Source organism: Coregonus clupeaformis, chromosome 13, assembly GCF_020615455.1.
Source record: "Coregonus clupeaformis isolate EN_2021a chromosome 13, ASM2061545v1, whole genome shotgun sequence".
Classification (NCBI taxonomy): Eukaryota; Metazoa; Chordata; class Actinopteri; order Salmoniformes; family Salmonidae; genus Coregonus; species Coregonus clupeaformis.
In genome coordinates this window covers 34,418,554-34,445,240 of record NC_059204.1, presented here as the reverse complement: position 1 = coordinate 34,445,240, position 26,687 = coordinate 34,418,554, and the positions used below count along the sequence as shown (strand labels likewise).

Genomic DNA, 26,687 nt, shown 5'->3' with positions numbered 1-26,687 from the left:
CTATTGCGTATGTAATAAAGTCCATCTTAATTCTACAAAAACTCTGGAAGAACTTTGATTTTTAATAAGTATAGTGATAATTTTCCACAACATAATTGGCACCCCAGATGGGACTGGGAAAAGAGACCACAGGGGTGCTGCACCATCTGGAGGAAGTTGGACGAATCGCACACTAAAATACAGTGGCCGCTGTTAAGAGGTAAGCGACGTTCTTACTTTTAAACATAGAAATTGTGTGATTCGCTCAGGCTGAACGGGCAGGTGGCTAGCCAGTACGTGAATAGGTGCCTTCGGTTACCGCTCTAACGTGGAGTTCATTGTTAGAGGCTGCTCGGGTAGGTGGTACATCATCCTGTGGTGGTGATGCAATAATTAGACAGGGCCAATCGGGTAAAAAAGTAGGTCATCCTGAGTAGGTGACACCATAAATTGGAAGTAGCGCTGGTCATCCAGAGTAGGTGAACGGTTGTGAAATAGCCACTAGGGCTTCAAAATATAGAGAAAGTTTTAAATAGAGTAGGTCTGCTCATCTTGTGTGGGTGAATGGTTTGCTTGAGCGGCTGTGATTCATTCAATTGTGATTAAGTTGTATGTTTCATCTGTCTCATTCAGGTTGCTCATTTGGTCAGCTTGATCAATTTGTTTGATTCGATTGTTTTGTCTGACTCGTTTTGTACAAGACTGGTTTGTTGGACTTGCTTGGGTTTGCGAAAGCAGCTCTTTCATCTTGGTCCACTGGTCTGACTCAATTCGTGCATTCAATCTGTCGAATTCACTCAGTTGTTCATCTGATGTATTTGTTCAATTCGTCTGATTGATTTGTTCGTCCTGCTGGTCATTCTGTCTGATTCATTTAAGCACGAGTGGCTGCTCATCTGTGTGAGTGATCGGACAATAATAAGAAACCCTGCAAATAATAGCCTTTTCTGTGTTGAGGAAGTGTCAGGAAAGGGACTATATTTGAGGTTGCTGGAAGCTTCTATGTCTGGTGGAGAAAGGGCGTGCCCAATCTCACATTAGGAAGATAAGTATAAATGGTATGTGGATATTCATTGACCAACTGAGTGTGGAAAATTCACGTTACCAGGAGGGGTAGAATAAATCCTGTTAGAGGAACAGGACATGTGTACTGGTGTGGTTGTATTATGTCTACACATTGTTTTTCGGCCAATCTTTTAGGGTTTGTTTCGGACATTATATTTGGACATTTAAAAGTGATTTAGGATTATGGTCAAATTGATAAGAGTAAAATGATAAATGAGATAGGGTTAACATTCCAAATTTGGGCCCTTTTATAGAAGAAAATATTCCTGTAGGTTATACAAATAGTGATTAAGCGTGTTTGAGAACAACATTGTGTGAATGTGATATGAGAATGGTATAAATGTGGAAAAGTCGCACTCTGAAGTTTGAATGATAAGATATGTTAGTGTGTATGATAATTTGATATAAGTTTGGATAATAAGCTTTTGATATAATGATATCTTGGGGTTCCGTACAACACTGCCTGTCATAGAATATTGTGAGATGTTAGTTCAGTGAATAGTGACTAGTATATAAGATTCTGGGAGGATTTTATGACTGAGGGGCAGGGTCTGGTAGTTAAATGTGTTGTTCCGCTGGGAGCAGATTATGATAAACTGATTTGTGGCAATAAAGAATCATTAGAAATACGAATGGTTTGGTTGATATGAATATATGAAAATAGGATGAATTTTATGTGCATGTAATTAACTACTAGAGATTGGATAAAGCAATAAGTGGAATAATGTATAGGTACTGACTTGCGCACCCAAAACGTAGACCTACGTGAAGGATGGGAGACAGTGCATGGATCATTTGATAGAAATAAGATTAAGCATTATAATAACTATCTATCATTTCGGAGCAGAGGTGATATAGTAAAGGAATTTTAGTATATTGTAGGGGAAAAACATAATCCATTTGATTAAACTCGTTAGATATATGTTTCCAAATCAATGAATGTAGATTTGACTCTTTGACTGCTAATTCATTCCCTTCGAGCTTGTGAGATCTTTGTCCTGTAAAGCTTTTTCTGATAATTGTGCTATGTGCCAGATGTTAGGATTACAGACCATTATACATTGGAATAAAGGGGGATTTACTTGTCATTTTAATAAGGCATAGGTTCTGCATTACTGACTAAAATCTAGGTTTTCTGATTATAATTAGACTATGGCTATGGGTTGCTTAGATTGATAGAACAGTCAGTGTTTATTTTGTGATGTAAGACTGGACGATTTAGCAGCTTGCTTGTTTCAAATTGAAAGACTCACTTATTCAACATGAATAGTGGGACGATTGAGGTAGTCATTTGTTGCGTTGCCTAATTATTTGATAGCTTAAACTACTGTGAATAGGGTTGTAATTTGGAATATTGAATATGGATATTCATTGAATATATGTTTGTCAACTATAGCAAGTGTTTGTTTTATTAACTATAGCCTAATCAGAAAGGACAGTTACTTACATTTAATAGCGGATTGGCAATTACTTTAGAGCTGTGGCCATGATTTTTATTGATAACAAAGGAAAGTAAGTTAATAGGGAAGTGAGAATTTCAAATTTGAATTGTTTGGGTAGAGTAGACTGGAATGAAAATAATGTATTCTAATAATATGAATGCAAATATACTATTAGTTATTGGTGGTTTGTGAATAAACTTTACTAATGCCATGTTTTAGTTCGCGGGTGAAAGAGAGTCGTACTTGCTGGACTGTATCGGGTTGTAAGGGACATTTGAAGCAGAGGTCTGAATAGTTGAATTGGGAAACATTATTTGACAAATTCTAATTGTTATTACCCAATTCTATAGTTTGCGTAACACCCGTGATGTATGCAAATAGTTAATAAATTCTAAAACTATAATCGGTTTCCATTACATGGAACAGTGGATTGCAGGTAGTTTTTACTATTACGCTGATGGGATAGCACCAACTTGTTATAGGTTCTAGATTTATTAAACAACACATTTATATTTCACTAAATTAATGCAATAGGTTACAATGATAACATTACCAGAAAAATAGCAACAAAATGGCCAAAGGAAGGGATGTTTGATGTGACAGTGTGTGAGGACATGGATACCCTAATAAAGAACTATAAAACAGGGGAACAAGGATCACATTTAAATATAGACTGTTATGATGGACTGAGGGGTATGTTAAACAAGCTGGAAAATTATGGGATAGATGAACAAGATGGTGATGGACAGAGAAAGTGGGATGAAGCAAGTAATGAGGAAAATGAGGAAGATGAGGAACTAAAAACAGTGTGCTGACTATGAGCAAGAACAGAGTGAGACAGAGGGACAATTATCACAGCAAGGAACTACAGGAGGCAAATCTATAGTAACAGAACTAGGTGAAGCATTGCAAGCCCACCTGGAAAAATCAAAGAGAGAATTAAAAAACAGAAGAACAATGAAAAAGACGAAAATATAGAGCCCAGTATCCCATTTTGGTAAAGGGGACACAGGTTCACTATGTGCCTTGGGGATCACAGGACCTGGAAGGCCTGGTGACTAGACTGTCAAACATACATGAAGGAGCAGGAAAATAGATTAGAACATTTGAAGAACAAACAATGGGGAAGCTACTGGCGGTGGGAGATTTGAAGGCATTTCTGGCCAGGGTGGTGGGAGTGGCCAAAATGGAGGACCTTTTGCAGGCGGGTGGCCTCATACAGGCGGAGGATGTCACTGGATGGAGTGGCCTTTGACAATTATAGGCCAGGACTATGGCACACTCTGAGAATGGAGTTTCAAGCCAAAATAGACCCTAAAGCACTGAGAGGGGAACCATTGGGGGATAAAGAAAACCCTGCAAGCAACCTATAGGATCAGCTCAAGAGGTGGCGACAAGAAACAGAAAAAGACCCAGAGGGGGATCCACTGATGACAACACTATTCAGGACATCACGGATGGAGGCAATGCCAACATCTGTCAGAAGCATACTGGAAGATGTGGTGGGACCAACATCAAAGTCACGCAAGGAATTCTGCGACCATATTATCCACGCAATGGAGAAATACAGGAGGGATGAACGAAAATTGGCGAAGCAGTGGAGAGAGATTCTGAGAAAACTGGGACAGATGCAGCTTGAAGAGCTGACAAAAAGAAAACAATCCCCAGTGATTACTCCAGCACTGCAAGAGGAGGGCGCAATGGCACCTGTTCTCCAAGGAGGTCCACAACTACAGCCTCAACCACAAGGCCAAAGACCTCCTGCCTTACCAGTAGTGAATGTGTACACACAATCCCCTGGACAGTGGCAAAACAAAGGAAATAGAAACAGACCAAAGAATCCAGGGCACCGATCACAACAGCAGACATACCAAAATTGTGGACCAGGAGGATCGCCAGGTGCCTGCTGGAGGTGTCAACAATCAGGACATCTAAGAAGGAATTGTCCTACCAAGCCATGGTTGCCTAAGCAACCACAGCAGGGTAATTGACAAATAAATGACACCAGCTCAGATGCATGGCGGCAGTCTCAGACACAGGCTCCACAGGGCCCAGTGAACCCGTGGGGAGGACCAAATCAGGGATACTAGGGATGCCCAGAGAATCCTAGAGGGGATGGTCAGCTAGTGGCAGTAACTATGCAGGCTGATGAAGAACCTATGCTGCAGGTTCAGGTGAATAATAGAGGCACACCAATGATGATAGATACTGGAGCAACTTACTCATGTGTAAGTCCAAATTATGCCTCTCACCTCCCCATGTCAGGCAAATATGCAAAGACCGTAGGATTTTTGGGACAAACGCAGCTAACACCTATGATTGTTCCAGTAAAACTTGAAGCAGGAGAAAAAGCTACTTGCATACCTATATTAGTATCAGAACAGACTCCAGTTAATCTATTAGGGAGAGATGCACTGTGTAGAATGGGCATCCAAATTAAATGCACATCAGAGGGACTAATAATAGTTCAGGAAGGGGTACGTCCACAGATGATGGCTACAGCCAAAACAGCAAATGTATACTGGATAGGGAACATAGAATCACCAATACAAGAGGTATTAAAGAACTGGGAAAAATGTATCAGGGCTCAAATTACAGAAATGAGAGTACCAAAATTAGGCTATCATTGTACACTGCAATATGATCCATATCATAATCATTTGCTAGAACAACTATGGTTAAGGAAGGCATGGGGTAAACCGGCTTCCATGAAATCGCAATATTTTGTAATAGGGAAACAAGGGTCAGCAATGGAAGCACAAGATGCTCCAGGATCTGATATCATACAGACCTGGTTTGATGTACCAGGAACAGAACCTCACATAACACTTTTAGTGGCTAAGGGATATCAGGCAAAAGATCTAGGACCAATGATGAAAAAGGCTAAAAATACACAGTGGGTAGAAACAGAGAATCCATTAATTTTCCTGTCTGTTGACAAAAACCTAATTAAAGTCCTATGCTTTGTAGAACTGATGGGGGAACCACAGGAAGTGGAAATAACTGAGGAAAGACAGATGCCAGTAGTTAAAGAAGTGACAAAACAAGAAAAGCTAAGGAAACAAATGGAAAGTATGATCATAGAAGACTTATGGGCAAAACATGATACAGATGTGGGTTTAGTAAATTCAGCCAATCCAATTTCCATTAAAGTAAAGGCAGACAAAAGACCCCCATGGAAAGCAATACCCAATGACACCGAAAGCAGAGGCAGGAATTCAAGCTACAATAAAGGGACTGATAAAAGCAGGAGTACTGGTTAAAACCCAGAGTGACTGTAACACGCCACTGTTACCAGAACTAAAGGCAGACAAACAGAAGTGGAGACTGGTTCATGACCTGAGAGCCTACCAAGACTACTAAGCAGAGGAACCCAATCCAAACACGCTGTTAACAAACACACCACCAGATACAAAATGGTTCTCAGTAATAGACTTATGTGGTGCATTTTTCAGTGTACCCTTAGCGTAAGAGAGTAGACACGTGTTTATGTTTACTTACAAAGGACAGCAATTTATATAAACAAGGAATTAGATTGAAACAAACGATTACTAATTTGATGGAGTACAGTAGAATTATCTTCATGTTTTGGTTGTAGTTAAAACGTTTGGGGGGCTAATTAAGATGTACTATAGTGAATGTTAACGAAATGTACACTATCTTTTCCAGGAGAATGTGAGTTTCATTATCTCTCTTTGGAATGTTTTCCGAGTCTGTCAGCTGAGGAGAGCAGTTAGTAAAACTCAGAAATCTTATAATTAGGCTGTAAGAGGGAGCTACCAAATTAAATAAGGCCTAGCCATTTGTTTGTTTTTGTCCTACGTTTCACCACACACACCAGCACACACAACCCACCTATTATGAATATATTATATATATGGTAGTTGTGTAGGGTTTTTATTTTTGGTTTCACAGGTTAGAAATAATACACCTTAAAGGGCACATAAATTACATTTTTGGAAGTTTCTATTGCCAGAGTTTTGATTACACATATGTAAATTCTCCTGATAAGAAATTGTCGTGAAAAAACACAATGTAAGTAAACCTGGTACACCAAATGTTTGAAATATCGTTAAATAATATCTAAAGGTAAAGGGGAAGAAAAGAGAAAGTGACACACTTAAATGGGGTTGAATGACCTCTGACCTCTGTTCTGACTTTTTGGTGAGGCCTGATCACCCTCACTAGAAAGCTAGAGACATTGTGTGAAATGTATATGTAGTATGTAAACACTAATAATACGTTTATAATTTAGCAATAGGCCTATGTGTGATTCATACAATGACAGAGAGAGAGAGAGAACTAGCCCTGAATGAGGGACACCTGTCGCTAGTCAATTTTACTATTCCTTGAATTACCTTATGGGATACAATTAAGTTAAGGTGTTATCAAGGGTTATCATTCTAATTTGATTTCTTATTTTGATTTAACAGACAGTGTTTTTTGGGTGGCCTCAACTCTGGCACTAATGAGTTATCACATGTAAGCTAACAGAATAACGCATCTAACACCGCATGAAATACTTACGTGTTGACCCATGCCAGTGCCGGTGCTTAGGGGACCATGAGGGTCCGCCTCTAGAGCAAATGGAAAGGGAATTGGAAGGGTATATCAAGCAACTAACTGTCACACATGAAGTTATATACCAACAGGAGAGAAGCAGAGTTCTAAAAGCAGAGGCGAATCCACCACGACCAGTGGTCCCGGGGGAGAAGGTCTACGTCAGGGTCTTCAGAAGGAAGTGGAACGAACAGAGACGTGAGGGGCCCTACACCTTCATCCAGGCTACACCAACTGCCGTAAGGGTCGAGGGGAGCTCGACCTGGTATCATCTAAACCACTGCACCAGAGTACCGCATGGAAACCGACGACCGAGAGATGAGGAAGCTGAGGATGCCGAGACCCTAGTGACGGAAGAAGGTCCCGAGCCAAAGGGACCCAACGCCGGCCCGGAGTAGAGGCCCAGAAGCAGATGGTCATTATCGGAAGAGAGCCTTGCTTATGGCAACCTAGAATGTCTGTATGGGGTAGTGGCAGGAGGAGGATGGGCCGGAGAATGGCGCCGGAGAAGATGGCTAACGTTTTACAGCCCTCTAACCAATTGTACTATTATGTGTGTTTTTTCACGTTATTTGTAATTTATTCTGTACATAATGTTTCTGCCACCATCTCTTATGACCAAAAAGAGCTTCTGGATATCAGGACAGCGATTACTCACCTCGTATTGGACGAATACTTTTTCTTCAACGAGTCGGACGCAACCGACAAGGCCCAAATCCCCGTCATTCGCATGAGAAAGAGACGGATATATCGTGGACGTAGGTCAGGGGTGCCTTGTAAGGATCCAACGGCGAGCGAGTAAACTGCCTCTTTCATCAATCCTATTAGCCAATGTTCAATCATTTGAAAACAAATTGGATGACCTAAGACTAAGGTTATCCTACCAACGGGACATTCAAAACTGTAATATCTTATGTTTCACAGAGTCGTGGCTGAACGACGACATGGATAACATACAGCTAGCGGGCTATACACTACATCGGCAGGATAGAACGGCTGACTCCGGTAAGACAAGGGGTGGCGGTCTGTGTATATTTGTAATCAAAAGCTGGTGCACAAAATCTAATACTAAGGAAGTCTCAAGGTTTTACTCGCCTGAGGTAGAGTATCTCATGATAAGCTGTAGACCACACTATTTACCAAGAGAGATTTAATCTATGTTTTTTGTAGCTGTCTATCTACCACCACAAACCGATTCTGGCACTAAGATTGCACTCAACGAGCTGTATAAGGCCATAAGCAAACAGGAAAACGCTCATCCAGAGGCAGCGCTCCTAGTGGCCATGGACTTTAATGCAGGGAAACTTACATCCATTCTACCTCATTTCTATCAGCATGTTAAATGTGCAACCAGAGGAAAAAAAACTCTAGACCACCTTTACACCACACAGAGAGACGCATACAAAGCTCTCCCTTGCCCTCCATGTGGCAAATCTGACCATAAATCCATCCTCCTGATTCCTGCTTATAAGCAAAAACTAAAGCAGGAAGCACCAGTGAGTCGGTTAATAAGGAAGTGGTCAGATGATGCAGATGCTAAGCTACAGGACTGTTTTGCTAGCACAGACTGGAATATGTTTCGGGACTCTTCAGATAGCATTGAGGAGTACACCACATCAGTCACTGGCTTCATCAATAAGTGCATTGATGACGTCGCCCCCACAGTGACTGTACGTACATACACCAACCAGAAGCCATGATTACAGGCAACATCCGCACTGAGCTAAAAGGGTAGAGCTGCCGCTTTCAAGGACCTTATAAGAAATCCCGCTATGCCCGCTGACGAACCATCAAACAGGCAAAGAGTCAATACAGGACTAAGATTGAATCGTACTACACCGGCTCTGACGCTCGTCGGATGTGGTAGGGCTTGAAAACTATTACAGACTACCAAGGGAAGCACAGCCGCGAACTGCCCAGTGACACAAGCCTACCAGACGAGCTAAATCACTTCTTTGCTCGCTTCGAGGCAAGCAACGCTGAAGCATGCATGAGAGCAACAGCTCGGATTAACAGGACGTGTACTCCGAGCATGTGCTGACCAACTGGCAAGTGTCTTCACTGACATTTTCAACATGTCCCTGACTGAGTCTGTAATACCAACATGTTTCAAGCAGACCGCCATAGTCCCTGTACCTAAGGACACTAAGATTACCTGCCTAAATGACTACCGACCCGTAGCACTCACGGCTGTAGCCATGAAGTGCTTTGAAAGGCTGGTCATGGCTCACATCAACACCATTATCCCATTATCCCAGAAACCCTAGATCCACTCAATTTGCATACCGCCCCAACAGATCCACAGATGATGCAATCTCTATTGCACTCCACACTGCCCTTTCCCATCTGGACAAGAGGAACACCTTAGTGAGAATGCTTTTCATTGACTACAGCTCAGCGTTCAACACCATAGTGCCCTCAAAGCTCATCACAAAGCTAAGGATCCTGGGACTAAACACCTCCCTCTGCAACTGGATCCTGGACTTCCTGATGGGCTGCCCCCCAGGTGGTAAGGGTAGGTAACAACACGTCTGCCACGCTGATCCTCAACACGGGGGCCCCTCAGGGGTGCGTGCTCAGTCCCCTCCTGTACTCCCTGTTCACCCATGACTGCATGGCCAGGCACGACTCCAACACAATCATTAAGTTTGCCGATGACACAACAGTGGTAGGCCTGATCACCGACAACGATGAGACAGCCTATAGGGAGGAGGTCAGAGACCTGGTTGTGTGGTGCCAGGGTAACAACCTCTCCCTCAACGTGATCAAGACAAAAGAGATGATTGTGGACTACAGGAAAAAAAAGAGGACTGAGCACGCCCCCATTCTCATCGACAGGGCTGTAGCGGAACAGGTTGAGAGCTTCAAGTTCCTTGGTGTCCACATCACCAACGAACTATCATGGTCCAAACACACCAAGACAGTCGTGAAGAGGGCACGACAAAACCTATTCCCCCTCAGGAGACTGAAAAGATTTGGCATGGGTCCTCAGATCCTCAAAAAGTTATACAGCTGCACCATCGAGAGCATCCTGACTGGTTGCATCACCGCCTGGTATGGCAACTGCTCGGCCTCCGACCGCAAGGCACTACAGAGGGTAGTGCGTACGGCCCAGTACATCACTGGGGCCAAGCTTCCTGCCATACAGGACCTCTATACCAGGCGGTGTCAGAGGAAGGCCCTAAAAATTGTCAAAGACTCAAGCCACCCTAGTCATAGACTGTTCTCTCTGCTACCGCACGGCAAGCGGTACCGGAGCGCCAAGTCTAGGTCCAAAAGCCTATTTATGCATAGTCACTTTAACTCTACCCACATGTACATATTACCTCAATTACCTCGACTAGCCGGTGCCCCTGCACATTGACTCTGTACTGGTACCCCCCTGTATATAGCCTCCCTACTGTTATTTTATTTTACTGTTGCTCTTTAGCTATTTGCTTTTATTTTCTATTTTTCTTTAATTAACACTTTAATTAAAAAAAAAAAACGTTTTTTCTTGAAAAAAAAAACAGCATTGTTGGTTAAGGGCTTGTAAGTAAGCATTTCACTGTAATGTCTACACCTGCTGTATTCGGCACATTTGGCAAATACATTTTGATTTGATTTGTCATGACTACAAGGACAAGCAACAGCTGAAGCACACTGGATTAATTTCCCAAATGTATATCCTGTTCCATATTACTTTAGTGGTGATAATGAGTCTAAGCATTAATTAAGGAAAGAAGGTGACATTTAAATGTATTTTGGTGTTGGAACTAGGTGTCCCATATAGGACGCCTGGGGAAACCTGGAATCCAAAAAAATTAGATTAGGCCTCTCTCATGTTTTCTCTATGTAATATACGCATGTAACATAGGGTTTCCGGTTACAAGAGTCCATGTACATGTCTCTTAATCCCCTAAACAGGTTCTGCTTAGATTCAGAAAATGGTTGTTAGGGAGGTGTCCGAAAGGGAGAGCAAGCATTACTAGGCCTTGTAAAACATAAGGGATGATATTATGAAGAATAATATTACAAAGGATTTAGTATTTCATGTATTGCTTATACAAACCGCAAGATAACTGCCTTAAATAGATATTATGGTTAAAACAAAGCTGCATTATTTTAGGTGTTAGGATACATTGTTTATTTTAGAGTAGAAACATTTATATTGTTATTGTTTGAATAAGTAATGTTTTAAAAATATATTTTCATGAATGAGTATTTTTATGTTAGTCTCTATTTATCTCAGTATTCATATCTTAGTCACTATATATATTTGAAGTGTGGGACCTATTTAGTCCCAAAGGGGGGGGTGTGTGGGGTATTTTTTCAGTAGACCATACAGAGACATGGTACCGAGTGGTACCCAAGGTCAGACCATAGGTTAAAAATAGTAAATCTTTCAAGACTATAAAGATTAAAATATAGCTAATTATAAAGACAAGCAGTGATACAGAGTGTGGTACAGAGGATGAGGTAATAAGACTAAGTGATGTGGAGTGTGGTACACAAGGAGGGAGTCTGAGCCAGAGTCAGGAGATGGCTCTTGATTGATTATACTGTTATGTATGAGACAATGCATTAGGAATGTCTTAAATGTATATGGATGAGAACGGGTTATGGATCTGCCATGTTTAAACCATATTTAAGTATCGATTGATATGTTTTGGAATACACAGAGCAGAGCCAGGATATGGCTCTGTTATTTTTTACATGAGAAAGCTTGGTTTGGCCACTATTGTTTCCAAGCTAGATAAATAGAAGGAGGAGACTGAATAGGGTCAGATTTAGCCACTATCATAAATAAAGAGAGTGGGCAGAGCGGTCAAAAGATGAAGGCTTGGAAACAATAGTGGAGAAACTGAACTGGGAGGGTTTAACGAGCAGGAATGGAAATTGTATATAAACTGAGGGCCGAGTGTTGGGAGTTCAGATGTTTTGCAAACCACCTCGGCTCTATTGCGTATGTAATAAAGTCTATCTTAATTCTACAAAAACTCTGGAAGAACTTTGATTTTTAATAAGTATAGTGATAATTTTCCACAACACTAGTAACAGTGACTAAGGTTCAGGGCAGGGTACTGGGCAGAGGCCTGGAGTCTGATGGCCTGGAGATAAAAGCTGTTTTTCAGTCTCTTGGCCCCAGCTTTGTTACACCTGTACTGCCGCCGCCTTCTAGATGGTAGTGGGGTGAACATGCCATGGCTCAGGTGGCTGAGGTTCTTGATGATCTTCATGGCCATCCTGTGACACCCGGTGCAGTAGATGTCCTGGAGGGCAGGAAGTGTACCCCCGGTGATGGGTTGGGATGACTACACCACCCTCTGGAGAGACTTACGGTTGCGGGGCGGTGATACAGCCCGACAGGATGCTCTCGATGGTGCATCTGTAGAAGTTCACGAGGGTTTTAGGGGCCAAGCTGAATTTTTCAGCCTCCTGAGGTTGAAGAGGCGCTGTTGCGCCTTCTTCACCACGCTGTTGGTGTGTAAGGACCATTTCAGGTCCTCAGTGTGCACACTGAGGAACTTGAAGCTTTTTATCCTCTCCACTGTGGCCCTGTCCATGTGGATGGGGGCATGCTCTCTGCTGCCTCATGTAGTCCACGATCAGCTCCTTTGTTTTGTTGACATTGAGGGAGAGGTTATTTTCCTGGCACCACTCAGCCAGGGCTCTCACCTCCTCCCTGTCTCGTCGTTGTTGGTTATCAGACCTACCACTGTTGTGTCATCAGCAAAACTTAATGATTGAGTTGGAGACGTGCATGGCCACGCAGTCATGGGTGAACAGGGAGTACAGGAGGGGGCTGAGCACGCACCCCTGTGGGGCCCCGGTGTTGAGGATCAGCGTGGCTGAGGAGTTGTTGCCTAACTTTACCACCTGGGTCGGCCCATCAGGAAGTCTAAGACCCAATTGCACAGGGTGGGATTCAGACCCAGGTCCCTGAGCTTAATGATCAGCTTGCAGGGCACTATGGTGTTAAAGGCTGAGCTGTAGTCGATGAACAGCATTCTTACATAGGTAATTCTCTTATGCAGGTGGGATAGGGCAGTGTGCAGTGAAATGGCGATTGCGTTGTCCGTGGATCTGTTGGGGCGGTATGTAAATTGTTCTGGGTCTAGTGTGTTGGGTAAGGTGGTGGTGATATGGTTCTTAACTAGCCTCTCAAAGCACTTCATGATGACAGAAGTGAGTACTACGGGCGATAGTCATTTATACTGAACAAAAATATAAATGCAACATGTAGTGGTTTCATGAGCTGAAGTAAAAGATCCCTGAAATGTTCCATATGCATGAAAAGCTTATTTCTCTCAAATTGTGCACACAAATGTGTTTACATCCCTGTTAGTGAGCATTTTTCCTTTGCCAAGATAATCCATCCACCTGACAAGTGTGGCATATCAGGAAGCGGATTAAACAGCATGATGATTACACAGGTGCACCTTGTGCTGGGGACAATAAAAGGCCACTAAAATGTGCAGTTTTGTCACACAACACAATTTCACAGATGTCTGAAGTTTTGAGGGAGCGTGCAATTAGCATGCTGACTGCAGGATTGTCCACCAGAGCTGTTGCCAGAGAATTTAATGTTCATATCTCTACCGTAAGCCGCCTCCAACGTCATTTTAGAGAATTTGACGATATCCTGAGGCCCATTGTCATGCCATTCATCCGCCGCCATCACCTCATGTTGTAAGGGTGTCGTAAGGGTCTGTACACAATTCCTGGAAGCTGAAAATGTCCCAGTTCTTCCAAGGCCTGCATACTCAGATATGTCACCCATTGAGCATGTTTGGGATGCTCTGAAACCAGTTCCCGCTAATATCCAGCAACTTCGCACAGCAATTGAAGAGGAGTGGGAAAACATTCCACAGGCCACCATCAACGGCCTGATCAACTCTATGCAAAGGCGATGTGTCGCGCTGCATGAGGCAAATGATGGTTACACCTGAAAATGACTGGTTTTCTGATCCAAGCCCCTACCTTTTTTTTACAGTACAGTATCTGTGACCAACATATGCATATCTGTATTCCCAGTCTTGTGAAAAGGAATTTATTACAATTGACTGATTTCCTTATATGAACTGTAACTCAGTAAAATCGTTGACCTTTCATTTACTTAGCTAATTTAGCGTAATGTTACTCAACATCCTGACTCACACAGAGAGGAATGCTATTTATGTTAGCTAGCTGGCTAAGGCTATCCAACACAGCAACTCTTCCAAGTCAAGGTAAGCTTTGGTTTTATTAATCTATTGCCACCTTGGCTCACCGGTGTAACTGCTAAACTGCTTGCTGTACTCACTGTATTGGATTGTGGGTTTACTAACAAGATAGTTCAAGTTTGTTGACTATAAAGTTATGGTGACAAAGATGTAGGCTGTGTAGCGGTTATGTTATGAGGGTTTGGCTTGGAGAGGTTTTTGCGACTGGTCACAGACAGCGGTTGTGTTGTGCACTGAAGTCCATAAGCAAACGGGAAAAGGTGAGAGGAGGAGAGCGCATAGATGTGAGAAGGAATTATACAATGAGCTAAGTGATGATGCTGTATCTGGCTGCTATGAAAGTTAACTGTGTGTGCAGGTGATCAGGGGTGTATTCATTCCAACGATTCTGTTGCAAAATATTTTTTCTACGGAAGCAAATGGAATGAAACTGGGAGGGACCTACCTGAAATTGTCCAATAGAAACTCTCGTTTTAGTTCAAAAACGGAACTGGTTGGACTAATGATTACACCAGCCAGATGCAGGCAAGAGTGCGAAAGGCGGTATTAAATGTGTCAGTCTGTCACCTTAATTACTCCAATTTGTCTCGCGACCTGTGTTATACCTATGTTATAAACTTTAATTTGTAGGCTAGGTTGTAGCAACCTCATGATGGGTAGGGCAAATTTGAATATCATGTAGTAGCCTAAACCTATCGATGTTACATTGAGCTGGGTGAATGGAATATGAAAAAACAATCGTCCTCCCTAATCTTAAACGGCACCGACTGCCACTGCTGAAGAGGTGTTACATAAGAGAACTTTCATATTTTTCTGGACATAATTTGCATAGAGACTATCCAAAACAAGCTACAGTAGTGTGCATATATTGTCACTTTAGATAGTTTCATGGATTATAAAAGGGACTAGGAAGATAGATAATGCATGTCTTACAAGTCTTAGTATGGCTAAGACACTTCAGTTTGATGTAATTTTGTGTCTTTCAAATGAGTTTGCTTGTGATCCTGTGTTGGAACTCTTGATCAGCTTCTTTGCCTGTCACTCTGCACAAATCAGGGTTCATTCTATCTGAATTCTGACAATCCATGAGGAAAAATGGATCTGAATTTCAATTAATCTCCTCAAATGACTAAATCAAATGAACTTGTCTGCTTCATTGGATGTTAGAATTATACCCCTAAGAGAATAAGAGACGTTTGACAATTCCAGAACAGGGTTTTGGTCGCGCTCACCTCCTTGGCCATGTCTGTATACTTCTGTTTCTCTTTGGGCTCCAGCACGGCCCACCAGTCAGCCAGGATCTTGGTGGCACCGCGGTTGTCCAGCCGAGGGTGTTGCTGCCTCACCAGCGAACGGTGGCGCTTGCAGAAAAGCAGGAAGGCATTCATGGGCCGGCGGGCCCGCTGCTCTGAAGAGTCCTCCTCCCCCTCCATGGGCCCCCCGCATGGCACCTTCGGCCCCTGGGTCTCCCTGACCAGCAATGGTTCCTGTGGACAGACGCATCAGTGATAGATGTTTTAATCTTCATCATCACTAACCCCAGTACCACTATTATCATCATAACAATGGTAAGGCTCTATTTTATAGTGCTGATTCAGTTGATATATATATATATATATATATATATATCTTTGAAAATAATTCAGAAATTGTTTTTATACTGAATAAAAATTAAAACGCAACAATTTTCATTTGACTGAGTTACAATTCATATAAAGGAAATCAGTCAATTTAAATAAATTCAGTAGGACTTAATCTATGGATTTCACATGATTGGGCAGGGGTGCAGCCATGGGTGGGCATCACCCACTGGGGAGCCAGGCCCAGCCAAACAGAATGAGTTTTTTCCCCACAAAAGGGCATTATTACAGACAGAAATACTCATCACCCCCCCAACCCCCCCTCAGACGATCCCGCAGGTGAACAAGCCGGATGTGGAGGTCCTAGGCTGGCATGGTTACACATGGTCTGCGGTTGTGAGGCCAGTTGGGTGTACTGCCAAATACTCTAAAACGACATTGGAGCCAGTTTATGGTAGATAAATTAACATTAAATTCTCTGGCAACAGCTCTGGTGGACGTTCCTGCAGTCAGCATGCCAATTGCGCGATCCCTCAAAACTTGAGACATCTAAAATGTGCAGTTTTGTCACACAACACAATGCCACAAAGTGCATTGTCCCCAGCACAAGGTGCACCTGTGTAAAGCTGTTTAATCAGCTTCTTGATATGCCACACCCGTAAAGTGGATGGATTATCTTGGCAAAGGAGAAATGCTCACTAACAGGGATTGTAAACACATTTGAGAGAAATAAGCTTTTTGTGCGTATGTAACATTTCTTTTGATTTTTTATTTCAGCTCATGAAACATGGGACCAACACTTTTATATTTTGTATTTTTTTTTATATCATAGAAAATGAAAGTGAATACTTCTAGATTACATACTAGGTTATCAAAATGATATGGGTTTTAGAAATTAAATGTTTCAATCATATTTTAGACATGGTATTTCTACCCCCACAGCCAGCCAGGGAGCGACACTTCACTCTAAACTGGAGTGAGAGGTCACTGCATCATATACAGTGAACTAACAATAGACTGTTATAAATGTATCATGGAGCAATAGTCAAGTGGGAATTCGGCAAGAGATGAAAGACAAAGTCCAGGGTCATGTTCAGTAGGTCCGAAACGATCAATCTGAACTTGCCCAATAAGAAATGCTCATTCCTTTCAAAACGTGCACACTGAACGCGACCCCGGTCTGCAAAAGAGGACTGTCACCTTCTCTAGTTCTTCTTCCTCCTCCTCCTCTTCCTCCTCTGAGAAGTCCAGGGCCTTCTTGGAGAGTAGCGGGTGCCATTGTAGACACTTGCGCTTGGGCCGCTTGCAGCTCACCTCCAGCACAGGCTCCTTACCCCTTCCTCCACCTTTCATGGCGCTGCTGAGCCTAGAGGGGGGAGAAAGAGAGTTCACTCAGAATTTAGGGTGGTGTAGGGTGAAGTTGTCTATAAATGCTGATCTTTACTTAAGGGAAACTTCTCGGGTTTTGTTGAGCGCTATGATCAACGACTTTGTAAGTAGCCCTATACAAATACATTGGATTGATTACTGACTGAATTATTTAGTCTATTGAGCAACTGCTGGTGGTAGGGATAGTGGTAGCAGAGTAAAGGTTAAAGGTCATGAAAAAGTGATTAGAGTATATAAGATAGAAGCTGACCTCAAGTACTTCTACAGAAGCAGATGACTTACTGAAGTGTTGCATACCTAGTAGCACTGAAAACTCAGTAGCACTATTTTAAATGACTAAGAAAATATTTTTTCAGCAATAACTTATGAATTACTAGTTGTTACACACACACTAGTGATGCACACCCATAACCCGCAGACCCCTTGGTTATATACGCGGGTTGGGCAGGTTAAATAAATAAAAATCCATAAATGTATCATTCTTATGCAATTTATATTGATAGCCTAAAAGTAATGAAAGAAAAACCTCAAATGTAGCCTATCTGGCATTAGTGCGAAAGCTTTCTTTTAAATGTTTGGGAAAGATTTGGTGAAGTGGTAAAAGAGGATAATGGTAGTGCCTATACAAATTTGACAGTCACCAGACGAGGACTTCAAATAGGCCTATGGCACGTCAAGGGAACTGTAGCCTACTGTTCAGATGGGTTAAATAGAAACTGAAATCTGGACAGATTGTAGGTCAATAACCTCTCACATAGCCTTAATATTAACTCCTGCAGAATTAAGCATTTCTTGCAGTAAAATTATACACCAAATGTACATTTTGACTCGAGGAGAGGAGTGATCTTTATCAGCATCATAAAAGCTGATAGTAGCCTATTTCAACCACATCATCAATGCATCCAAGCTGAACTGAAATCTTATCAGGAACATGTTGGGTCGTTTTCACAGATTTCTATTTCCTTACAACCGGTCAAACTGATGTCATTTGGAAATTTGACAGAACATCTTTGCAATTGTTTTTGGGTTGAGTTATTGCATTTTCTCCCCAGTTCCCAAATGTATTTTCTCTGCGAAAGAAGCAGAGATGACAGAGAAAACTTTACCAATGTCAACTAGACTGAAGCATTCTATCTATCATTTACGACATTATTCTGGTGAGCAAGGGTTTATTTAGTCTTTACATTGACATTTTAGTCATTTAGCAGACGCTCTTATCCAGAGCGACTTACAGTAGAGAGTGCATACATTTTATTACTTTTTTCATACTGGTCCCCCGTGGGAATCGAACCCACAACCCTGGCGCTGCAAGCGCCATGCTCTACCAACTGAGCTACACAGGACTTCTTCTAGGGCAACATGACAGAAGAGAATCTGCATGTATCAAACTAGAGAGAAATTGACTAACAAATAGCCTACCAAAATGTCTGAAATTATAAGCAGAAACATATCTAAATTAGGCAAAAAGTATCCTGCACCCCTGTCAAAATATCGTTCCCCAATCTCTGACTGTAGCCTACAGTGCATTGTCTATAGCAGGTTAGGGCAGGTGCGGGCCTCAGATTTTCACTTTATCACATATAGTCGGGTGGTTGCGGATGGGTTAATAGCAATTGTGTACCGGGTGAACAAACAGCTGACCCGCGCACCACTAACACACACACACTTTATTGCCAAGTGGCACTGTGAGAACTAAGACACCAGTTAGTATATCTGCTTGGTTGAAGGCAACCAATTACCTGAAAACACCCATTTCAGACAACAATCCAATGACAACAAATATGAAAGAATGCTACCATATGTAAACTCATGGGAATCTAATTTTGGTTCACATTCTGTGACAAAAATACTTCACCTAAGCATGAAAATGTATTCACTTAAAGGTGCTAGATTTAACAATTCCTCCTACAGATCTGTATTTTCATAAGTAAAAAAGTATAGTTTTTGAATGATTGGTTTACATTCTCAGAGGTTGAAAACATAATTATATAATGCTACTTCATGTTCCTGCAATGATTTGGGGGGATTATGATACAGTAAGATAAAGTAGCTTACTAAACTATTTCAGGTCGTAATCTTAAAAAACCAAGAGGAAATCAAAATGTTGATTAAATTGTTACATGTGCAGTGACTTCAGAAAGTATTCACACCCCTAGACTTTTTCCACATTTTGTTGTGTTACAGCCTGAACTTAAACTTGATTAAGTTGAGATTTTGTTGTCACTGGCCTACACACAATACCCCTTATGTCAAAGTGGAATTATGTTTTTAGATTATTTTTTTTATTAATTAAAAATGAAAAGCCGAAATGTCAATAAGTATTCAACCCCTTTGTTATGACAAGCCTAAATAAGTTCAGGAGTAAGAATGTGCTTAACAAGTGACATAAGTTGCATGGTCTCACTCTGTGTGCAACAATAGTGTTTAACATGATTTTTGAATGACTACCTCATTAATCTCTGTACCCCACACATTCAATTATCTGTCAGGTCCCGCAGTTGAGCAGTGAATTTCAAACACAGATCCAACCACAAAGATCAGTGTCACGATCGTTGACAGATGAAGCGGACCAAGGCGCAGCGTGATAAGCGTACATTTTATTAACCGTACTGCACACGAAACAAAACAACAAACCAAACGATACGTGAAGTCCTAGGTTATACACACCAAACGGAACAAGATCCCACAATAAACTGGTGAAAACAGGCTGTCTAAGTATGGTCCCCAATCAGAGACAACGAGCTACAGCTGTCTCTGATTGGGAACCACCCTGGCCAACATAGAAATAAACGATCTAGAACAAAACCCATAGAAAACTAAACATAACAAGTCCACACCCTGGCTCAACATTTAAGAGTCCCCAGAGCCAGGGCGTGACAATCAGGGAGGTTTTCCAATGCCTCGCAAAGAAAGGCACCTATTGGTAGATGAAAAAAATTTAAAATAAAGAAGCAGACGTTGAATATCCTTTTGAGCATGGTGAAGTTATTAGGACATTTTACACCCATTCACTACAAAAATACTGGCCTCCTTCCTAACTCAGTTGCTGGAGAGGAAGGAAACCGCTCATGGATTTCACCATGAGGCCAATGGTGTCTTTAAAACAGTTACAGAGTTGAATGGCTGTGATATGAGATAACTGAGGATGGATCAACAACATTGTAGTTACTCCACAATACTAACCTAAATGACAGAGTGAAAAGAAGGAAGCCTATACAGAATCACAAATATTCCAAAAAGCGTACAAAGCGTTATGTTTGGGGCAAATCCAACACATCATGCAATGATGGGTATGCTTGTCATCGGCAAAGACTTGGGAGTTTATTTAGGATACAAATGAATGGAATAGAGCTAAGCACAGGCAAAATCCTAGAGGAAAACCTGGTTCAGTCTGCTTTCCAACAGACACTGGGAGACAAATTCACCTTTCAGCAGGACAATAACCTAAAACGTAAGGCCAAATATACACTGGAGTTGCTTACCAAGATGACATTGAATGTTCCTGAGCGGCCTAGTTACAGTTTTGACTTAAATCTGCATGAAAATCGATGGCAAGACTTGAAAATGGCTCTCTAGCAATGATCAACAACCAACTTGACAGAGCTTGAATATTTTTTTAAAGAATAATGTGCAAATATTGTACAATCCAGTTGTGCAAAGATCTTAGAGACTTACCCAGAAAGACTTACATTTACATTTTAGGCATTTAGCAGACGCTCTTATCCAGAGCGACTTACAGTTAGTGCATACATTATTTTATTATTTTTTCATACCCCCCGTGGGAAACGAACCCACAACCCTGGCGTTGCAAACGCCATGCTCTACCAACTGAGCTACATCCCTCCCGGCCATTCCCTCCCCTACCCTGGACGACGCTGGGCCAATTGTGCGCCGCCCCATGGGTCTCCCGGTCGCGGCCGGCTACGACAGAGCCTGGATTCAAACCAGGATCTCTAGTGGCACAGCTAGCACTGCGATGCAGTGCCTTAGACCACTGCGCCACTCGGGAGGCTATAATCATCACTGCCAAAGGTGATTTTAATGTACCCAAATTCCAGCCATAAATGTCTATTCACAACGTTTGATTTCAACATAGAGAGCTCGTAGGTTTTGGTTTTAGTTGAATCCCAAGTTTAGCTAGTAAGAGCAAGATGGAAAGCTAGCATCAACGTAGCTCTACAATTGTTTTCATGTTTGATTGTTGGGATTGTTGTTTTAGTCTGACAATCGGGGTGGAAGGGGTTTATGTTATTTTTTCAATGTTATATGTCGTTTCCTTCCTAAAGAGACACATAGGTCACTTCAGTGTTCAAGCTTAAGTTGAAACATTACCTGATTATTTACAAATGAGTGGTTACCATTCGGTTATATACAGTGCCTTGCAAAAGTATTCATCCCCCTTGGCGTTTTTTCTATTTTGTTGCATTACAACCTGTAATTTAAATTGATTTTTATTAAGATTTCATGTAATGGACATACATAAAATAGTCAAAATTGGTGAAGTGAAAAAAAATTACTTATTTCAGAAAAGTAACGGAAAAGAGGTGCGTGCATATGTATTCACCCCCTTTGCTATGAAGCCCCTAAATAAGATCTGGTGCAACCAATTACCTTCAGAAGTCACATAATTAGTTAAATAAAGTCCACGTGTGTGCAATCTAAGTGTCACATGATCTGTCACATGATCTCAGTATATATACACACCTGTTCTGAAAGGCCCCAGAGTCTGCAACACCACTAAGCAAGGGGCACCACCAAGCAAGCGGCACCATGAAGACCAAGGAGCTCTCCAAACAGGTCAGGGACAAAGTTGTGGAAAAGTACAGATCAAGGTTGGGTTATAAAAAAATATCAGAAACTTTGAACATCCCACGGAGCACCATTAAATCCATTATTAAAAAATGGAAAGAATATGGCACCACAACAAACCTGCCACGAGAGGGCCGCCCACCAAAACTCACAGACAAGGCAAGGAGGGCATTAATCAGAGAGGCAACAAAGAGACCAAAGATAACCCTGAAGGAGCTGCAAAGCGCCACAGCAGAGATTGGAGTATCTGTCCATAGGACCACTTTAAGCCGTACACTCCACAGAGCTGGGCTTTACGGAAGAGTGGCCAGAAAAAAGCCATTGCTTAAAGAAAAGAATAAGCAAACACGTTTGGTGTTCGCCAAAAGCCATGTGGGAAACTCCCCAAACATATGGAAGAAGGTACTCTGGTCAGATGAGACTAAAATTGAGCTTTTCGGCCATCAAGGAAAACGCTATGTCTGGCGCAACCCCAACACCTCGCATCACCCTCGAGAACACCATCCCTACAGTGAAGCATGGTGGTGGCAGCATCATGCAGTGGGGATGTTTTTCCATCGGCAGGGACTGGGAAACTGGTCAGAATTGAAGGAATGATGGATGGCGCTAAATACAGGGAAATTCTTGAGGGAAACCTGTGTCAGTCTTCCAGAGATTTGAGACTGGGACGGAGGGTCACCTTCCAGCAGGACAATGACCCTAAGCATACTGCTAAAGCAACACTCGAGTGCTTTAAGGGGAAACATTTAAATGTCTTGGAATGGCCTAGTCAAAGCCCAGACCTCAATCCAATTGAGAATCTGTGGTATGACTTAAAGATTGCTGTACACCAGCGGAACCCATCCAACTTGAAGGAGCTGGAGCAGTTTTGCCTTGAAGAATGGGTAAAAATCCCAGTGGCTAGATGTGCCAAGCTTATAGAGACACACCAAGAGACTTGTGGCTCTACAAAGTATTGACTTTGGGGAGGTGAATAGTTATGCACACTCAAGTTCTGTTTTTTTTGTCTTATTTCTTGTTTGTTTCACAAGAAAATATATTTTGCATCTTCAAAGTGGTAGGCATGTTGTGTAAATCAAATGATACAAACCCCCCAAAAATCAATTTTAATTCCTAGTTGTAAGGCAACAAAATAGGAAAAATGCCAAGGGGGTATGAATACTTTCGCAAGCCACTGTATTTGAAACCCAACCCATGCTTAACCCATGCTTAATCCATTCAACGTAAAAGGTCTTAACAGCCCGGTTAAGAGGAAAATAGTCTATTACATACCTTAAGAAATTAAAGGCTGACATTGTGTTCTTACAAGAAACACATCTTACAGCCAGTTAAAATAAGAAATTAAAGAGGGAATGGGTGGGACTACTTTTTGCATCCTCTTTTCAAATCAAATTTAATTTGCCACATGTGCCGAATATAACAGGTGTAGACATTACAGTGAAATACTTACTTACAAGCCCTTAACCAACAATGCAGTTTAAGAAAAAGTAAAATAAAACAAGTGTTAAGTAAAAAAAATTAAAGCTAAAGAGCAGCAGTAAAATAAAATAACAGTAGGGAGGCTTTATACAGGGGGGTACCGGTACAGAGTCAATTTGCGGGGGCACCAGCTAGTCGAGGTAATTGAGGTAATATGTCATGTGGGTAGAGTTAAAGTGACTATGCATAGATAATAAACAGAGTAACAGCAGCGTAAAAGAGGAGGATGGGGTGGGGTGGGGGAGCAGTGCAAATAGTCAGTGTAGCCATGATTAGCTGTTCAGGAGTCTTATGGCTTAGGGGTAGAAGCTGTTGAGAAGCCTTTTGGACCTAGACTTGGCGCTCCGGTACCGCTTGCCATGCGGTAGCAGAGAGAACAGTCTATGACTAGGGTGGCTGGAGTCTTTGACAATTTTTAGGGCCTTCCTCTGACACCGCCTGGTATGGAGGTCCTGGATGGCAGGAAGCTTGGCCCCAGTGATGTACTGGTCTGTACGCACTACCCTCTGTAGTGCCTTGCAGTCGGAGGCCGAGCAGTTGCCATACCAGGCGGTGGATGGATGCTCTCGATGGTGCAGCTGTAGAACTTTTGAGGATCTGAGGACCCATGCCAAATCGTTTCAGTCTCCTGAGGGGGAATAGGCTTTGTCGTGCCCTCTTCACGACTGTCTTGGTGTGTTTGGACCATGATAGTTTGTTGGTGATATGGACACCAAGGAACTTGAAGCTCTCAAACTGTTCCACTACAGCCCCGTCGATAAGAATTGGGGCTGTAGTCCACAATCATCTCCTTTGTCTTGATCACGTTGAGGGAGAGGTTGTTATCCTGTCTTATTGTTGTCGGTGATCAGGACTACCACTGTTGTGTCGTCTGTTGTGTAGTCCCCTGTAGCTCAGTTGGTAGAGCATGGCGCTTGCAACGCCAGGGTTGTGGGTTCGTTGAAAATGTATGCACTCACTAACTGTAAGTCGCTCTGGATAAGAGCGTCTGCTAAATGACTAAAATGTAAAATGTAAATGTCTGCAAACTTAATGATGGTGTTGGAGTCGTGCCTGGCCATGCAGTCATGGGTGAACAGGGAGTACAGGAGGGGACAGAGCACGCACCCCTGAGGGGCCCCCGTGTTGACGATCAGCGTGGCAGATGTGTTGTTACCTACCCTTACCACCTGGGAGTGGCCCGTCAGGAAGTCCAGGATCCAGTTGCAGAGGGAGGTGTTTAGTCCCAGGGTCCTTAGCTTAGTGATTAGCTTTGAGGGCACTATGGTGTTGAACGCTGAGCTGCAGTCAATGAATAGCATTCTCACATAGGTGTTCCTCTTGTCCAGGTGGGAAAGAGCAGTGTGGAGTGCAATAGAGATTGCATCATCTGTGGATCTGTTGGGGCGGTATGCAAATTGGAGTGGGTCTAGGGTTTCTAACTCCAAAGCAAGAGAAACTGCAATGTTGATAAATAGACATCCCTTTTGTATCAGCAACACCATATCTGATCCCTCAGGCAGGTTTGTTATTCGGAGTCGTGGACCCTATTGAATATTTATGCTCCTAACTTCGATGACCATATGTTTATTCAGAATGTATTCCTTCAGATTGCTCAAGCACCACCAGGATGGCTACTGGCTGGAGGAGATTTACATTTCTGTTTAGATATGGTTCTTTATAGGTCCTTTGATAAATCCTCTCCTCTTACCAAAGCCGCCAAAGTTCACCATGTCATTCAAGAAGGATCTCAATTTACTAGATGTATGGAGACAGATGCACCCACAGAATAGGGACTATTCTTTTTATTCATAACCCACACAACACACACACGCATAGATAACTTTTTGCTATCAACCCAACTGTTTCAGAGTGTTAGATACTGATTATCTCCCCAGATTCAATCCAAGATGGCGTAGCAGTGCGGTCGTGTTTTCTGTAGTGTCCTTGTGTAAATAGGCCGTTTTTTTGGAGGGGGGGTCTATTTTTTTAAATGTATTTCTCAATTTTACTTTTCACTCTTTAACTAAATATACTTTCCAGCAACCCGCCTCACTCATCGTGGAAAGGATTCTATTATTTCTTTATAACTTTTATCAAGAACCTTAAGCTGAAACGAGTCTAGCTGCAACCGAATGGCTGTGGTAGCCAGCTAGCTAGCTACTTGCTATTAGCCACGGGTCTAAAACATTGTCCGTGGAATGCACTACCCACCAGCCAGCACTAGCTCTAGCCTGGACAATTTGTCGGCCAGTCTGCACAGCGTGCTATCGACCCAGAGCATATCGGATTTTCTGCTGGAATCACTAGACCCTAGCGCCAGATCATCGCAACTAGCTAGCTGCAACCGAATGGCTGTTGTAGCCAGCTAGCTAGCTACTTGCTATTAGCCACCGTTAGCGGTCTAAAACATTGTCCGTGGAATGCACTACCCACCAGCCAGCTCTAGCTCTAGCCTGGACAATTTGTCGGCCAGTCTGCACAGCATGCTATCGACCCAGAGCATATCGGATTTTCTGCCGGAATCACTGGACCCTAGCGCCGGATCATCGCAACTAGCTAGCTGCAACCGAATGGCTGTTGTCGTTGGCTAATTACCATTGCCCCTTAGCAAGCACCAGTTAGCCTTGAGCTAGCCTCGAGCCAGGCCCATCTCCCGGCTATCTACCTCTCTGTCAACCAGACGGGACCTCCTAGTGTTGACACGGAGCCCCGCCGATCCAACACGACTGGTCTGCCGACGAAATCGTCTGATGTGGTTTCAACAGGCTTCCCGTTACGACGTCGACCACAAAGATCCATCTGCTAGCCCCGGCCCGCTAGCACACGCAAGCCATGGCCTCTTGCTCGCCAGTGCTGTAGCAGCCCCCGAACTACCTCCGAACTCTCCTATTGCTGTTCACCGGACCTTATGATAACTCAGCTATACAGCTGATGCCTGCTGGACTGTTCCTTTATAGGGTACCTCATCCTGTTTATGTTAAGCCTCAGCCCAAATTTTGTCGCCATTACCAGCTGTTGTCTTAGCTCTCTCGAATAACACCTGTGATTGCTTTATGCCTCTCTCCCATGTCAATATGCCTTGCTTATTGCTGTTTTGTTTATTTCTTATTGTACAATTTCACTGTAGATCCCCCAGCCCAGCTCAACCTGCCTTAGGTTGAGCTGGTCCTCTGTAGTTCAATTGGTAGAGCATGGCG

The 26,687-nt window shown here is 42.6% G+C and overlaps 1 protein-coding gene across 6 annotated transcripts in view; it reads right to left on the bottom strand.

Annotated features, from left to right (window-relative positions):
- The window catches only part of LOC121579295 (HMG box transcription factor BBX), a 51,116-nt gene that overhangs the window by 10,815 nt on the left and 13,614 nt on the right, over positions 1–26,687 (bottom strand). For all 6 annotated transcript variants that reach the window (XM_041893768.2, XM_041893766.2, XM_041893771.2 and 3 more), the window contains 2 exons: positions 17,032–17,197; positions 15,484–15,738 (listed from right to left, as the gene is read on the bottom strand). In XM_041893768.2, the coding sequence (XP_041749702.2) occupies positions 15,484–15,738; positions 17,032–17,184 (408 nt within the window). In that variant the 5' untranslated portion in view covers positions 17,185–17,197. The remainder of the gene's footprint in view (positions 1–15,483; positions 15,739–17,031; positions 17,198–26,687) is intronic.